General features: G+C 33.5%; 1 protein-coding gene across 1 annotated transcript in view; it reads left to right on the top strand.

The window, feature by feature from the left end:
- Positions 1 to 17,470, top strand: part of ATL1 (atlastin GTPase 1) — a 120,754-nt gene extending 103,284 nt beyond the window's left edge. The window contains exons 16-17 of the mRNA XM_044659945.1: positions 4,184 to 4,198; positions 17,041 to 17,470. Of these exons, the coding sequence (XP_044515880.1) occupies positions 4,184 to 4,198; positions 17,041 to 17,151 (126 nt within the window). The 3' untranslated portion in view covers positions 17,152 to 17,470. The remainder of the gene's footprint in view (positions 1 to 4,183; positions 4,199 to 17,040) is intronic.
- The last annotated feature ends 294 nt before the right edge of the window (positions 17,471 to 17,764 follow it).

Raw genomic sequence — 17,764 nt, 5'->3', positions numbered from 1 at the left:
CCCAAACTTTTTTGGCCTACCGCCACCTTTCCAGAAAAAAATATTACTTAGCCCCCTGGAAATTAAATTTTTTTAAATTTTAATAGCAATGTTATCTTTGCTCACAAAACTAGTAGCAGAGCCAGGACTAGAACTCTAGCCTCATGACTTCCAGTTAATACTTTTAGATTCACAGACTGTAGAAGTCTCTATACCGCATTCTAACACAATGAAATCAGTTTTATATAATTGTGTTACTAATGTTTTCTTTTTTGGGAGGTGGAAAGGGGAAGGACCAGGACCTCTGATTTTATTAATGTAGAACTGTTGTTCTATAACTCATAGTCTAAGAGAAATGAATGTCAAGTGACTTGATCAGGTTCACATAGCCAGTCAAAAGCAGGACTTGAACCCATGTTATCTTGACTCAGAGGTCAGATATCTTTACACTGTTTAATATTGTCACTATTTTTAAACATTTTAGTTGTTATTAACAGTGAAACAAACATAAAACTTTAAAGTAAGAATGAGGGATTCAATATTCATAGTCTACATTATAAACAATTCTCCAACTGATTGGCAATCTTACTGATGTGGCTATTTCCTCCAAAAATCAAGACCACACTCCTCTCTATACATCTCTTATTCATATATAACCAATTTTGCTCAGGGGCCTTTCTGAATTCACTTGATGTCCTGAGGAGACCAGTGGAATATATGGGTTGTACATCATTTGACCACCTCATCTTCTTTTTTAATCATTTATTTGTTTGATGATATCCTTTACATTGTTTCTCTTTCACAATTCCTTCTTTATAATGTATTTGTCTAAGATTCATATACTAAAGGACAAGATCTATTCTCCATCTAATTGCATGTCATAAGCTGGACAGTTATTATTCATCCACATTTTTTCCTTTGTGGATATTAATTATTTATTTAGTATGTACTTATTAAACACTATGTAGTGAAAGGCATTGTACCAAGATGCTGGAGATTTACATACAAAAACAAGTCTTTACTTTTTTAAAGGAGCTTACATTGTTTTGAGGAAATAGAATAAATTCTTTTCAGTTCTTCAATGTTCTGGGATTTGAAAAAATCAAGATAATATCATCTGCACATAGGAGCATCTGCATATAGGAGCATCTATCAGCCTCTACAGAGAATCAGTCTTCCATTTGGATTCTATCAGTATATCCTCCACAGTATCAACACCTTTGGCAAGCATGTATCTCCCAATTATTTCTCACAAAACCATAGAATTTTAGACCAGAAACAGGCCTAAGTAGTCATCTAATTCAACTAATACCCAAATACCAACTTCCATTATAATATAGGTGATCATCTGCTTAAAGACTTCCAATGAAAAGGAACTCCCTACCTCCCTACCACTCTTTGAACAATGCAGATTTTTTTATTTTTTTAAGAAGTTGCTTGTTTTCGACTTCCACTCCTTGCTCTTGGTTCTTTTGTCTGAGGTTAAAAAAGAACAGGTCTAATAACTCCTTCAGAAAGCTTTTCAGATGTTGAAGATAACTTTCATGTTTCTCAAGTCTTCTCTTCACTAGATTAAACTCCCTCAATTCTTCCCATAGTTCCTTATGGACATCTTCTTCTGAAACTCTTCAAATTATTAATGTCCAAATTAAACTGATAGCTAGAACTGAAAATAGTACTCCAGATATGACCAGGCCAGAGCAGAGTATAGAGGGACTCTTGCCTCCTTATTTCTGGAAGTTTCTCAAAATGGTCCAAGATCCCAGATGTTTTTCAGTTAAATTGATGCCTAATCATGCTTCTCTCATTTTGAATTGTGAAGATTTTTTGAACCCACATGTAGGACTTTACATTTATCCCTATTAAAATCCATCTTATTAAATTCAGATTAACATTCTAGCCATCAAGATTTTTTTTTGACCCTCCCTTAATGATCTAGTGGGTTAGCTATCACTCACAGCTTTATGTCATCAGAAAATTTGATGAATATGGCATGTGTCTTTCTCTAAGTCACTGGCAAAAAGTATTTAAAAGCCTGCAGCAGCAAAAAGCAAAGGTCCAACCACAGACCTTTGGGGCTCTCTACTAAAGGCCTCTTGACAACTTGGCAATGGACCCTAAATGACTACTGGCATTCAGCCAGTTCTGAATCATATTGCTGTCTACTTTGCATTTCTCTGTCTTCTTCAAAAAATAGGTTGCTTTTTCAAATTTTTTGCCAAAATTTGGGTAAAGTATATCTATACCATTCCCTATTAACTAATAATTAGTAACGTGTTCAAAAAAGGACATATGGTTAGTTTGACAATATGTTCTTGATGAAGCCATTAAGCCTCTTTTTAATTACAGCTTCTCTTTAAAAATGTTTGGTAACTCTACTGAAACATAGTTTTTGATCTGGTGACATTGGACTTGCTATTTCTCAAAGAAATGCTACATTTAGTTGCAAATTGTTTTTGTCTTCCATTTTTATTTATGATGAAAACATCAAGATTAGTAATAAGTGCAGACACTTTTTGGCAACTGAACAAGTATCTCACATTTAGGAGAATCTGACACTAGTCAGTAAATATTATGAAAAGAAGAAACAGGTATTATAAATACACACATTTTATTTAAACAAAAACACACCTTAAAAATATATCTATATTTTATTTATATAGGAGAAAATGACAAACCTATGCAATTTCTTTTTAAAATATCAGACTTTTTCCATTTTTCAGAGACAATATATGAAAAATATGCAATTCTCAGGTACTTATTCTACAAGTTTAACTGGATTCATTTAACATTAAAAGAAAAAGGATTTTGCAGATGGTGATAATTTTTCCAAATCAATGGAACCAAATTTGTCTTCACTGTATTTTCCATGGATCATGATCATATATCATAAGGAAAATAACCTTGAGAAATCAATAACCAAATTCTTATATATGAATGATTTAATGGAGAAGTTCACCATGTGGTCAATGATGAATAAAGAAATTATTCTTAAGATTACAAGAAATAATGCAGATTTCTGAAAATGTCTTCAAAAACAAAATGATAATCTTTTGCATGAATTAGTTGGAACAAGCAAAAAAGGTAAATGAATAAATAATAATATTCATTCATAAAATAAAATTTAACAATATTTATTTACCTTTTGCATACTAAAATAGAAGTCAGTCAACCGGTTGTAATTGCACTGGAAAAATAAGAGGGCAAGCAGGTCAAAAGGATTACCAAAAGATCCTAGATAAATGCTCAATAACTAAGACAATGGAGACATATACTAAAAAACTAAGGTTCTGCTCCAATGATATTGACCTACAAAATATTTTGAAGTTAAATATATGGGAGTTACATAATATAATACTCCTACAGGATCTGGAAAGACAAGGTCATATTAGAATTATTGAAGATTTATGAAATAGTTAATAGCCTGGGAGAAACTCTTATAAATTGGGGCCAAATCAAATGCTTTGGCAACTCTGATGCATATGTTCAAACCATTCACATAATTGAGTTTTACTATCATTTGCTATTTTAAGACTGTAAATCTTTACAGTCTTAATTACATTTTAATCCTTTTACATTTTAAGCTTAGAAAACAATGACTTAAAAGTCACATAAAGAATCACAGGACCCAATGAAGTTTTCAACTCTTTGTACTTAGTCCACTCTCTTTCAAAAATGTCATTAAGAAAGTTTGTTCTTTTAATATATTTTGTTATTCTAGATATTTTTCACTTGTTCAGTCACATGATGAGAATAAATGAAATGGTATTAGAGTTAAGAATTTTTTGAGGAAAATAAATGTACTTAAATGCTTCTGCAATAATGTCAGGAGAACAAAAGTGCACCTAAAAATTATAATAGATTTAGGAAGAATTAAGAAGATATTTTATATTTCAAGATCCTATTTACAACACCATGGAGAAAATGGGATACTGTAATGCAGCAATAACACTAAAAACTTTTTGGGGGGCATGTGAATACAAAAGTTCCTAGATTTCTACCACCTGTAGGGAATACATTACCAAATTCTTCAAATTATGCTGATAAATTATGAAATCATTATGACAGGATTTTGGGTTTTTTCTTTTTTCAAAAGCTAACTGTATTGCAATGCTTTAAATAAAGTGCTAATATTAGTTAAAATTGAAGCAAAATATATACACAGATACTATTTTTTTCCCCTTTTCAACTGCCTTTACCACAGGGAAGTACAAATGAGGTAAGTAAATTTTTCTATTAAAAACTTCTTTATTAAATATGTAATAGCATTTTCTCTGCAACTATAGTTATTAAGATACAGAAAAAATGCTTTAATATGTTTAAAAGACCATTTCCCCCCCACTCTGTAAAACAGAGTAATCTTTGAAGAGTTTGTTTTGTCCAGAGCACTTAATTATGAATGGCTTTCATTTTATGTGGATTTTACACAATATTTGACTTGTCTTCTACATTACCTTTTGCCAGTTATTTGGACCAAAATCAAGTTGTAGTTTAAAACATTGTTTATGTAGGTATCTTTGTTTTGTTTTTCTGGGCTTATGATGTAGTTTCAGAATTCTTAAGTTTCTCTTGCCTCCTGTTATACTACAGAACAAAGTGAGCATAATTATGAACACTGATGCTTAACTAATGTTGGGGGTAAAATTAACCTAAAAGGAAATATAGAATATGAATCATTCATAACTATATTTTTCCTTTACTTTATCGTTATAAACAGAAGCCATCCTTATGAGCATTTATATAAATTTCTTGGCATTTCTCAGCTCTAACCTATTAACCAGGTTATTTTAAGTCTAATTTCACTTTTCTAAATATACAGGAATTATGCTTCTGAAGAAAGAATTTAAATTTATATTTTGGATGTAATTGGTAACCCAGAGAAAGATAAACTTCTTCAGGCTTATTGCCTTTAGAAAATCAAATTGGTCATATGACTATACTGGCTTAGAAGCTAATCTTTCTCATCTTAGTTCCATGTCTAAGCTGTTTGTGCCTTAGTGATTCTAACCCAACACCCATATCAATTGTAAGAGGGAGATTTTAGGTATTTTATAGATATATATTTAAAGTGTGGCCGCCAGGAATCAATAATTCAGATTGATTCCACAATTAAAATAGACCCAAGTCAGGATCGGGTTTAAGGTAGTTTATTTACAATTATGAAGGTAAAAGGTAGGGAAATAGAGAGGGAGAGACTAGTTCAGGCCTGTAGAAGCCTGGACGGAGAGAGAAGGTTAAAAGGCTAATTAAACTAAACTACAAGTCACAAGACCATAGCAATCAGAGAGGCTTTAAGCCTACTTAAGGCAGAGTTTGGAAACGCCAAGGTAGGCCAAGGAAGTCAGCCTAACTTACCCACGTGACAATTCAGAGTAGAAGCAGTCTGAGGTCTCAGCCTAGGACCTTCAGCACCAAGTTCAAAGCGGGAACTGCCTCAACAGGAAGTAACCATCATACTTGAAGAGATAGTGTCTCTCATCACTTCCTGTGGGTCCACCTCTAATTCAAGTGGACAAATGGCAGCCTCTACACTGATTTGGACTGCCCAAAGGGCAGTTCCTTGTTCTTGATTTGTTACTTATTGTCACGTGTGGGTAACTCATCTCCCCTCCCACTAATGGGCTAGAGCTAATTCCATTTACACACAATGAAGATGTCTTAATTTAGAAGCCCATTCAATAAGCATTTATTAAATTCCTGCTCTGTTGGGCACTGTCCTCTCCACTGGACAAAGACAAAAAATAAAAAAATATCTAAAGGAGCTTATATTCTTTTGAGGGCAAAAAGTATGGGTAAAAATGAATCCAAAATATATACAAACTAGAGAAAAATAATTTTATGAGAAATACTGAAGTCTAGAACCCTGATGGCAAACCTATGATGTGTGGCAGCACTGACACGTGTAACCATTTTCGATGATATTATTTACTATAAATATCATGAAATTATGGTGTTTTTTTTCTCACAGTGACACGCCACCTGAGTTATGCTTGGTTTTTTGGAGAATTTTGACACACCAACCTCAAAAGTTTGCCCATTACTGGTCTAGAAGAATCAGTGAAGGTTTCTTTTTTTAAATTAAGTTTATTTATTTAATTAATTTAGAGTATTTTTCATGGTTACAGGAATCATGTTTTTTTCCCTTCCTCCCATCCCCCTCCCATAGCCAACAAGCAGTTTCACTAGGTTTTATATGTGTCATTGATCAAGACTTATTTCCATATTATTAATATTTGCATTAGAGTGATCGTTTAGAGTCTACATCCCTAATTACATCCCCATCAACCCATGTGATCAAGCAGTTGTTTTTCTTCTATGTTTCTACTCCCACAGTTCTTTCTCTGGATATGGATAGCATTCTTTCTCTTAAGTCCCTCAGAATTGTCCTAGATCATTGCATTGCCATTAGTAGAGGAGTCCATTATATTCGATTGTGCCACAGTGTTTCACTTTCTGTGTACAATGTTCTCCTGGTTCTGCTCCTTTCACTCTGCATCAATTTCTGGAGGTCGTTCCAGTTCCAGACCACATAGAATTCTTCTAGTTCAGTACTTTTAGCACAATAGTATTCTATCACCAATAGATACCACAATTTGTTCAGCCATTCCCCAATTGAAGGGCATACCCTCATTTTCTAATTTTTTGCCACCAAAGAACACAGCTATAAATATTTTTGTACAAGTCTTTTTCCTTATTATCTCTTTGGGGTATAAACCCAGGAGTGATATGGCAAGCAGTCTTTTAAAGCCCTTTGGACATAGTTCCAAATTGCCTTCCAGAATGTTTGGATCAATTCACAACTCCACCAGTAGTGCATTAGTGTCCCAATTTTGCCATATCCCTTATTACTTCCCTTTGCTGTCATATTAGCCAATCTGCTAAGTGAGAGGTGGTACCTCAGAATTGTTTTGATTTGCATTTCTCTAATTATTAAAAATTTAGAACACTCTTTCATGTGCTTATTGATAGTTTTGATTTCTTTATCTGAAAATTGCCTATTCATGTCCCTTGCCCATTTATCAATTGGGTAATGGCTTGCTTTTTTGTACAATTGATTTAGCTCCTTATAAATTTGAGTAATTAGACCTTTGTCAGAGGTTTTTGTTATATTTTCCCCCAATTTGTTGTTTCCTGTCTAATTTTGGTTGCATTGTTTTTGTTTGTACAAAACCTTTTTAATTTATTTTAATCAAAATTATTCATTTTACATTTTGTAACATTCTCTATCTCTTGCTTGGTCTTAAACTCTTTCCTGTCCCATAGATCTGATAGGTATACTATTCTCTATCCCCCTAATTTACTTAGTTTCCTTCTTTATATTTAAGTCATTTGCCCATTCAGAATTTATCTTGGTGTAGAGTGTGAGATGTTGATGTTTCCAATTTTCCCAGAAGTTTTTATCAAATAGTGGGTTTTTTTGTCCCCAAAGTTGGATTCTTTGGGTTTTTATTTTATTTTCAGGTTGTTTCTTATATTAAAATTTGTATCCACAAAGCTTAATATAGTGATAAGCATATAAAAAGTGTTTCTATATGCTTGCTGACCGACTAAATGAAAACAATAGTAAAAGACATCAAAATTTGGGTTAAATACAAAGAACCATTTGCTAAATACTTCATCTTTCTTAGAACAACAATATCAAACATTTTCTGATGCAGTTGCACAAATTGTTTTATTTCACCAGTTTTATTTGTTGCAAGAAAAGGGGATGAAGGTTGTGTTTTTTTTAATCATCAATTAAGAAAATACAAAGGACACAAAAGTAAGAAAATAAAACTGTGCTAACTGGATAAACTACAACTTTTTGTGATGTTAACCTTAATTGAACCTTCACTGATTTCATTTCTTTCATACATCCCTAATAAAATCCCATTCATTCCAATAGTTTTTCCAAACCTATTCACCCCTCCTCAAAAGTCCCAAAGTTCTCCCACCCTCCCCACCCTTTCAGCAGAACCTTGCAACATATTATTAAATTGAGACTCTTCACTAAGACCTTTCCTCTCCTGTTGCTCAAATGCCTTTCCTATTATCTCTTTCATTCCTCTCACATGAAGAGTTGGTCTTTCTCCTGGCCAAGGGAAAATATTCCTCTGCACATATGCATCCAGTTTTCTCCATTCCATCCAATTTTCTCTGTCAGAATGAGATCATATATTGACAGTTCCTTCTTCCCTCCTCTTTAATATTCACATCACCCATATACCTTCTGCCATCATATGATTCTTCACTCTTATTTTTCATTGAAAAGGTGACCCTTCTTGATAAGGCTATAACTTTCTACATACATGAGTGATCCTACTATATCCTGTTTTTTTTTCCCAGCAGATTTCTCCCTATCATACATACTTTCTCACACCTTGCATACCCCTCCTCATGTTCTCAGCTGACCACCTTGCCTCATATTTCACTGAAGAAAATGAGATCATTCACAAAAGAGGATCTCTTTCTCTTTTCCTATTCATTTCACATCACTAAAAATGCCTTCAGCTACTTTTTTCTTCACTCCTGTCTCACACGAAGGAAAATAGCCCTTCTTGCCAAGCAAACTCCTCTACATGTAAAATCAATCTTCTTCCATCTCATCTTCTCTCAAAGATTACTCCAACCCCACTTTCGTTCCCCTCTCTTATCTTCATTCTTTTTCTGTCTATTGACTGTTTCCCTACTGCCTACAAACATGCACGTGTCTTTCTCATCCAAAAAAAAACCAACAAAAACTTCACTTTGACCCATTTATCCCTGATACCATCCTATATCTCTTCTCTTTTTTGTGCCTAAACCCCCTGAGAAAGCTGTCAACAGTCAATGCTATGTCGACTGGGTTCATTACTAATTTTTAATTTTCTTTCCACTTCTTTTCTTAACTCTCCACAGTTTAACTTCTAACCTCATCATTTACCCCAAAATCTGTTTCCCCCAAAGTTACCAATAATCTAATTAATTGCCAAATAGCCTTTTCCTTCTTATTCTCTTCTTGAAGTCTCACAGTCAATAATCAATCTAATCCATACTCTAATCCCTTCTTTCTAAACTTTCATAACATTATTCAATCTTAGATCTCTTTCTAATTGCTTCTTTTCCATATCCTTTTCTGGATCTTTATACAAGGCATCCCACTAATGGTGCTGTTCAGGACTCATGGCCAAACCCTCTTCTCTTTTCCTTCTACACCATTTCATTTGGTGATCTTATTCATTAGTTCATACAATCAAACTCGCCAACGTAATTGCCAGTCTTGATTCCTCACTCTACCATATACTTAGTCTCTTGCCAAATCTGCTCAATTTTACCTGCCTAACACTTCTTAGATATATCCCCTTGTTTCCTCACATTGGCATCACTAATGTAGGCCATCTTGTGCCTGGACTATTATGATAGGTTATTTAGTCTCCCTGCCCCAAAGCTATTTCCACTCTGATCCATTCTCCACTCAAGAGCCAAATTAATATTGCTAAAGCATGTCTGACCATGTTTCTTTCTGTCTCTCTCTCTCTCTCTCTCTCTCTCTCACACACACACACACACACACACACACACACACACGAGAGTTTACTCCTTTTAACCTCTAGGAAAAAATATAAAAATCTCTGGCAAAGTCCTTTCCAGTCTTCTTACATCTTTTTTCTTTTTTTCTAAAACAGAAGAGAGATAAGGGCTAGGCAATGGGGGTTAAGTGTCTTGCCTAGAGTCACACAGCTAGGAAGTGTCTGAGGCCAGATTGAACCTGCTATCTGTAGACCTGGCTCTCAATCTACAGAGCCACACAGCTGCCCCCAAATCTTCTTAACTCACACTCATGTATTCTGTGATGCAGGATCCTTTCTGTTCCTCCTTCTCCCAACTGTAGGCATTTAAAAACTTAAAAAATATTTTTTTCTAATTGCATGTAAAACATTTTAACATTCTTCTTTTAATTCCGTATTTTCTCCTTCTGTCCCTCAATGAAAGGGTATACATATGTAATTAGGAAAAAAACATAATTCCATATTAGTCAGTTTCTGAAAGAAAACGCAGTTCAAAAAATAATAAAGTTTTTAAAAAAGTACACCTCAGTTGGCATCTGGACTAATTGTTTCTCAGGAAGTGGATTTCACCTTAAGTCCTTTAGAATTGTTTTAGATTATTCTGTTGCTGAGAATAGCTAAATCATTCACAGTTGATCATCATATAATATTGCTGACACTGTGTACGATTTTATTCTTTGCTTACTTCACCTTGCATCTGAACATATACCTCAGATGGGTACCTCAGAGTTGCTTTAATTTGCCTTTCTCTAATTGAAGAATTTAGAGCATTTTTTCATATGCCTATGACTTTGATTTTCATCTGTTCATATCTTTTAATCAGTTATCAATTATGACTTGTATTCCTATGAATTTGACTTTGTTCTGTGTATACTTGAGAAATTATGCCAATATCAGGGAAACTTTCCATAAAAAATTGTGCAAACCCTTTTAAAAGTTAATACAATCAAAAGTATGCATTTTATTTCCCATAATACCTTTAATCTCTTATTTAATTGTAAATTCTTTACATGTCCATATATCTGACTGATAAACTATTCCAAATTCCCCTAATTTGCTTATGGTTTTACACTTTAAACTGTTTCTAAGTTTTCCCAGCAGTTCCTTTCAAATAGTGAGTTCTTATCTTAAAAGCTTAGATCTTGGAATCTATCAAATATTAGATCACTATGATCATTTATCACTGTATATTGTATATCTGTTCATTTTATCCACCACTCTCTTGCTTAGCCAGTACTATATTATTTTGATTATTGCTTACATTTGGCTTATCCTTTGCATTTTTTTCATTCATTCCCTTGATGTCCTTGATCTTTAAAAAAATTTTTTTAAACCCTTTCCTTCTACCTCATAATCAATACTATGCATTGGTTCTAAGGCAGAAGAGTGATAAGGGTTAGGCAATGGGGGCTAAGTGACTTGCCCAAAATCACATAGCTAGGAAGTGTCCAAGACCAGAGTTGAACCCAGGACCTCCCATCTCTATAATCCATTGGACCTCTAGCTGCCCCCAGATTTTTCTTTTACCAGATATATTTTGTTATTTTTTTCTAGCTTTATAAAATATTTTTGGTATGGTACTGAAGAAGTAATTAGTTTAGAACTGTCACTTTTATTATATTGGCTTGACCACAATTAAAGGAAATTCTTGGTTCTCTTTGTCTATTCTGAGTTTACACTTGTGAAAAGGAAATCTTTTGTTCTCTTTGACTAGTTGGGAGTTAAAGCTTTGGTTAACAATAATTTAAGTACCCCTATTTAGTACCACTCTAGATTGTAAGGACAAGATTAACTCTCCTTTATCTACTTTTGAATTAATCAACAAAAGCATATAGACATACTTGACCCTAAAATAAAGGAAACTCTTACTACAGGAGTTTGCACCTCCAAAAGGAAGACACCCAGGTGCTAACTGGGTAATAATTCAGTAGCATGTGAATCCAAACTGGATGACAACTCAGAAATGTGTGAATTCTAGGAGAAGACTTAACACCTTTAGAGGTGAGAAGTCAATCCCACAGACACTGTCCCTGGGGGCAGGACTGGACAATTTGGAAACTTGTGATTGGCCCTGTGAAGAGGGGCAGGAACAGGAAACTACCACAAAAGCCACGAATTCATGAGGCTGAGGCAGTCTGGTAAAGTTGAGTCTGGTGGAGAGTGTCTCCTAAAAATAGTCTTCGAGAGAACTTCACTGGAGACTGTGGCTTGGATCATGGCATCAACTTAGATTCTGACTCCTGGACTACTTTGTTGGTTGAGTGAAAAGGGCTGACTACTTTCCAAGTTTCCTAAGAGACTAGCTTCCATCTTAGAGGAGGCCTTGTAGTTACTCACTACCAGCCCTCCTGGCTGAGGACTAATATAGGTGTTTTCTCTAACCTCTTTCACACTTCTCTACTTTATTGTTCCCACTCTATTTTATAAATAAACTTCTGACTTGAGAGACCATGTTATTTCATATAATTTAAGTCCAACCACTAAATTTAACCTTTACACCACCCAAGAGATGGTTTTCTTAATGTTTAGATCTGACTTTGTGTGGAAAGTGTTTTGTAATGTTGTTCATTTAGTTCCTGAGTTAGTCTTGCCAGACTGTTTAAAGTTATTTTAAATAGAATTTCTCTTATCTCTTGGCTTCTGGATTTTGCTGGCAAAATATAAATATCCTAATGATTTATGTAGGCTTATTTTCTATCTTGCAAGTTTACTAAAGTTGTTATTTCAACTAGTTTTTTAGTGGATTTTCTAGGGTTCTCTAAGTATACCATCATATCATCTGCCAAGAGTGAGTTTTGTTTCCTCATTGCTTCTAATCTTTTTAATTTCTTTTTTCCCCACTAGTACAAAGGACATCCTTGCTTCACCCCTGATCTTACTGGAAAGGCTTCTAACTTATCCCTAATATAAATAATGCTTGCTGATGGGTTTTGGTAGCCATTTCTTATTTTAATTTCTATTTATTCCTATTCTTTCTAGTATTAAAAAAACACTAAGAATATAGTGTTGAACTAAAAACATAAGAACAAGTATTGTATTTTGTCATAAGTGTTTTCTGCATCTATTGGAATAATCATGTAATTTCTGCTGGTTTTATTATTGATAGTAAATTATGCTGAAAGCTTTCATAATATTGGACCAGCTCTGCATTCCTTTGTATAAATTCCATCTTGTCATAATATATGAGCTTTGCAATACGTTCCTATTATCTCCTTGCTACTCTTTTATTTAAAATTTTTGCATTAATATTCATTAGAGAAACTGGTCTATAGTTTTCTTTTTCTGGTTTTACTCTTTTTAGGTTTAGGTTTAGGTATCAGCACCGTATTTGTGTCATAAAAGTAATTTGGTAGTACTAAGTGTATTGGGATTAATTTTGGTAGAATTCACTTTGTGAATCTAGCTGGCTCTCGGGATTTTTCTTAGGGAGCTAACTTATTAATGACTTATAAAATTTCTTTTTCTAAGGTGGGGCTGTTTATTCTATTTCTTCTTCTGTTAATCTGAAGAATTTATATTTTTTAAAATATCATCCATTTCACTTAGATTGTTAGATTTATTGACAAATAATTGGACAAAAGGGCAAAATAGCTCCCAATAATTGCTTTAATTTCATCTCCTTTTATGAATTCTACTTTTTCATTGCATTTCATTCACAATTTGGTTTCTTCTTTATTTAAAAAAAATTAAAAGCTAGGGTTTTACTTTTGTTTTCATAAAATCAGATCATAGTTTTATTAGTTCAGAATGGTTTTCCTTCAGTTTTGTTAATCTCTCCTTTAATTTTCAGGATTTCCAACATAGTATTTAATTGGGGATTCTTTATTCTTTTTCTGGTTTTTATAATGTATACCCAATTCACTGATGTGTGCTTTCTATATTTTTTGATGTGCTTAAAGATATCCATTTCCCCCTAAGTAAAGCTTTGGCTGCATCTCATAAATTTTAGTATGTTGTGTTCTCATTTCATTGTCAATTTTTGCATGGGTGCCATGTGCTGCTGAGAAAAGATATATTCCTTTCAATTTAGAGATTTGTCATATCAAACTTTGCTAAAATTTTATTCTTTAACTTTTTAATATTTTTTGTTAGACTTCTCTAATTCTGAGATGGAAAATTTGAAGTCTCCCACTGGTATAGTTATGCTATCTAATTCCTCCTACACATTTCTCTTCCTTTAAGAATTTGGATACTATACCATTTGGTGAATATTACTTCATTATCTGTTGTGCTTTTTGGCAAATGTAATTTCTCTGCTTGTGTCTTTTAATTAGATCTATTTTTCCTTATCTGATATCATGATTGTTACCTCCGCTTTTTTTACTTTAGCAGCAACATAATAGATTCTGTTCTGGCCTCTTACCTTAACTCTTTGTATATATCACTGCTTCAGATGTATTTCTTAAAAACTTAAGTCTATTATTTCCATTTAAACTTTTCTTCTCTCTCATCTTGCCCCTACTCAACAAGTGCTTTATTTCTGACCACCTCCCCCCATTCACTCTCCCTTCTATCAGTCATTTTCTTATCTCCCTCCTCTCCTACTTTCTTATGGTAAGATAAATTTCTATACCCAAATGAATATGGAAGCTATTCCCTGGCTGAATCAATTCTGACTGCAAGAGTAAGATCTCCCATGACACACACATTCCACTTTCCTTCCACCATAAAAGGTCTTTTACATGTAAAAGCTTTGTTATTTGAGTAATTTACTCCATTCTATCTCTTTTACTTTTCTCCCAATGTATCCGTCTTCCTCATTTGTTGATTCATTTGTCAATTTATACTCCTTTTGACTGCCCTAATAATGTCTTAAGAGTTACAAGTATCATCTTCCCATGTAGGAATTTTAAACAATTTAATCTCTTATGATTTCTCTTTCCTGTTTACCTTTTTAGGCTTCCCAAGTCATATTTGAAAGTCAAATGTTCAGCTCTGGTCTTTTCACCAGGAATGCTTGAAAGTCCTCTATTTCATTAAATATCCATTATCTCCCTGAAGGATTATACTCGTTTTGTTTGGTAGGTGAGTCTTGGTTGTCATCCAGCTCATTTGACCTACAGAATTATCATATTCCAAGCCCTCTGATCCTTTAATGTAGAAGCCATTACTTGTGGTACACTGACATTGGCTCTATAATATTTGAATTCTGTCTAGCTATTTGCAGTATTTTGGAGCTCTGGAATTTGACTATACTATTCCTGGGAGCTTTCGTTTGGAGATCATTTTCATCAAGTGAAATTAAGTATTCTTTCAATTTCTATTTTATCCTCTAGTTCTAGGATATCAGCATAAATTGTCCATGATAATTTCTTGAAATATAATTTTTTTTTTAAACCCTTGTACTTTGGTGTATTGTCTCACAGGTGGAAGATTGGTAAGGGTGGGCAATGGGGGTCAAGTGACTTGCCCAGGGTCACACAGCTGGGAAGTGGCTGAGGCCGGGTTTGAACCTAGGACCTCCTGTCTCTAGGCCTGACTCTCACTCCACTGAGCTACCCAGCTGCCCCTTGAAATATAATTTTTTAAAGCTTTTTTTTTTTAACTTTCAGGTCATCTAGTAATTCTTAAATTGTCTTCAATTTTTCTTCTAGGTCAGCTATTTTTGCATTTAGATATTTCACATTTTCTTCTGCTTTTTTTTATTCATTTGATTTGGTTTTATTTTGTTGTTTCTAGATGTCTTATGGAATCATTAGCTTCCACTTGACCGAGTCTGATTTTTAAGTAATTATTTTCTTCAGTAAGCTTTTGCAATTCTTTTTCCATTTGGCTAATTCTACTTTTTCGAGTAGTTGTTTTTCAATTTTTGTACATCTTTCCCCCTTTTTTTTGAGCCTCCTTTGAGAAGTTGTTTACATTTTTTTTGGTGATTCTATTGCAGCACTCATTTCTCTCCCCAATTTTTCTTCTGCCTCTCTTATTTTAAAAAAAATCCTTTTTGAGCTCTTGGGCTGAGATCAATTCACACTTTTCTTTGCATGTAGCTGCTTTAATTTCATTGTCACTTCTAGGCTGGTGGTTCTCATCATGTAGTCAGGATATTTTTATTATTGTTTCTTCATTTTCCCAAACTATTTTTTTTACTTTAAGCTTTATGTGAAAGTTAGGCTTTGCCATTGGGATTGAGGGGGCACTATCTCAAACTAAAGGTTTTTTGTGCTACTGTTTTCAGAGATAATTATTGGGATATATAAGTTTTTTTGTTTTTCCCAGCTGTTATGATCTAAAAAGAAGTGTGCTCATTGCTCTAAAGGCCTGTGCTCCAATCTGTGAATGAACATAAGGTCTCTTTTTCCTCCTGAAACTGTGTCCAGGATACCTGCTCCTCATGGGCCTCCTTGCCAACCCAGAACTACTTATGAGCAGTACAGTAGTCTATGCCCAGTGCCAACAAAGGGACCCCTGTAATTTCCTTTTTTTTTTAAACATTTACTAAAATTCATTTTTAACATGGTTACATGATTCATGCTACTTTCCCTTTCACCCCCCCCCCCCCGCACTCCCCCGACCCATGGCTGATGCACATTTCCACTGGTTTTAACATCATGTGTTAATAGATCAAGACCTATTTCCAAATTGTTGATAGTTGCATTGATGTGGTAGTTTCGAGTCTACATCCCCAATCATGTCCACCTCAACCCATGCGTTCAAGCAGTTGTTTTTCTTATGTTTCTTCTCCTGCAGTCCTTCCTCTGAATGTGGGTAGCGTTCTTTACCATAAATCCCTCAGAATTGTCCTGTGTCATTGCTTTCTGCTGGTACAGAAGCATGTTATGAAACATTTTTAAAGGTGTAAGTGATGCGCTTTTTAAATGTGCTGATGACATAATGCTAGGGAAGATAGCAAATGTATCACAGTTGGGATTCTATACTGAGCTAATTCTAGTAATATGAAATTTAATTAAATATATCAGTTCAAAAAATCAACTTTACAAAAAAAAGATTGGGGAAATTTGGATAAGCATTATTTGAAAAAGTTTTGGTGGACTTCTAGCTCAAAAGGAGTTGAAAGCATAATAAGGAAGCTAAAAATGCTCATGTGGTCTAAAACTAAATTAAGAAAGGTATAATATCTAGCACTAGGAAAGTGATAGCTATGCTATATCTTGTCCTGGTTAGATCACAACTAGAATAGTATATTCAGTCCTTTGGGAAGGATATTGATAATTTAAAGATCATCTTGAGGATAACTATTATTCATAGTTAAGAATCAACTAAGAATCAGTTGAAAGAACTTTTCATAGTTAATCTGATGAAGAAAAGAGTCAGGGGAGACATAATAGCTGTCTTCAAATTAAGGCTACTGAATTGGAAAAAAGGATTCAACTCCTTTTCAACATGGGTCTTAGGGACAAGTTATAAAAAAGCAAAGTTAAGCCTGATATAAGGAAGAATTTGATTATTACAATAACTCAAAATGGAATGTTTTTACTAAAGAAGAAGAGCAATTTTGAAGTAAAATTATGTTTGCCTACTTAAATGTTTATTAAAAATTAACTATACTTTTCAAGTTTTTCTTTTGTACTTCCAGGCTTTATATAAACTCTACAGTGCAGCATCAACCCACAGACATTTGTATCAAAATGCCTTTCCTGCATCAAAATCTAACTCTACTGAAGAATCAGAACGGAAGAAAATGTAATCCGCATTTTAAAAATAGGTGCATGAACATTTATGTATTATATCATCAGTTACATGCATCCATGTACATATTTTAAAGTATTTAAGATTAAAACAAAAAGTTGAAAAGTGTTTCTTTTTACTTAAGTATTTAATAAGAAAATATATGCATGGTTTCCAATTTTCTGTAACATTTACTATTATAACTTAATATTAAAATGTATTCTCTTATTTATTAATACATGTGCTCCACTTGAATTTGCTAATACTGGCTTATAATTAATTTAACTATGTAGTGGTCTTCCTACAAGTTTCTATATGCTCATTTGATTTCTAAAGAAATAAATTAAAATTATTCATATAAGTATTTATAAAAGACTATTGGGATAATCCAATGTTTGATTTTTACAGTATCATCTTATATGTACTTTCAACTCTTAGTTATTTTAAGTATATCTGATAGAATCTTTTCATTTGCTGTGTCAAAAACTAAAGATATTTTTATCATGATTAAAGTATTGCTTTTATTCGTCATAAATGAACAAAAGAATTTTGCATATATATTCAAAAGTTTCACTGCCCTGAATTATTTTTTCCATGTAGCATATATAAAATGTACTCCTTATACATTTATT

The sequence above is a fragment of the Gracilinanus agilis genome, chromosome 2 (genome assembly GCF_016433145.1).
Source record: "Gracilinanus agilis isolate LMUSP501 chromosome 2, AgileGrace, whole genome shotgun sequence".
Lineage (NCBI taxonomy): Eukaryota > Metazoa > Chordata > Mammalia > Didelphimorphia > Didelphidae > Gracilinanus > Gracilinanus agilis.
Note: the sequence above shows the minus strand (reverse complement) of the source record. Positions and strands in the feature narration are given on the sequence as shown.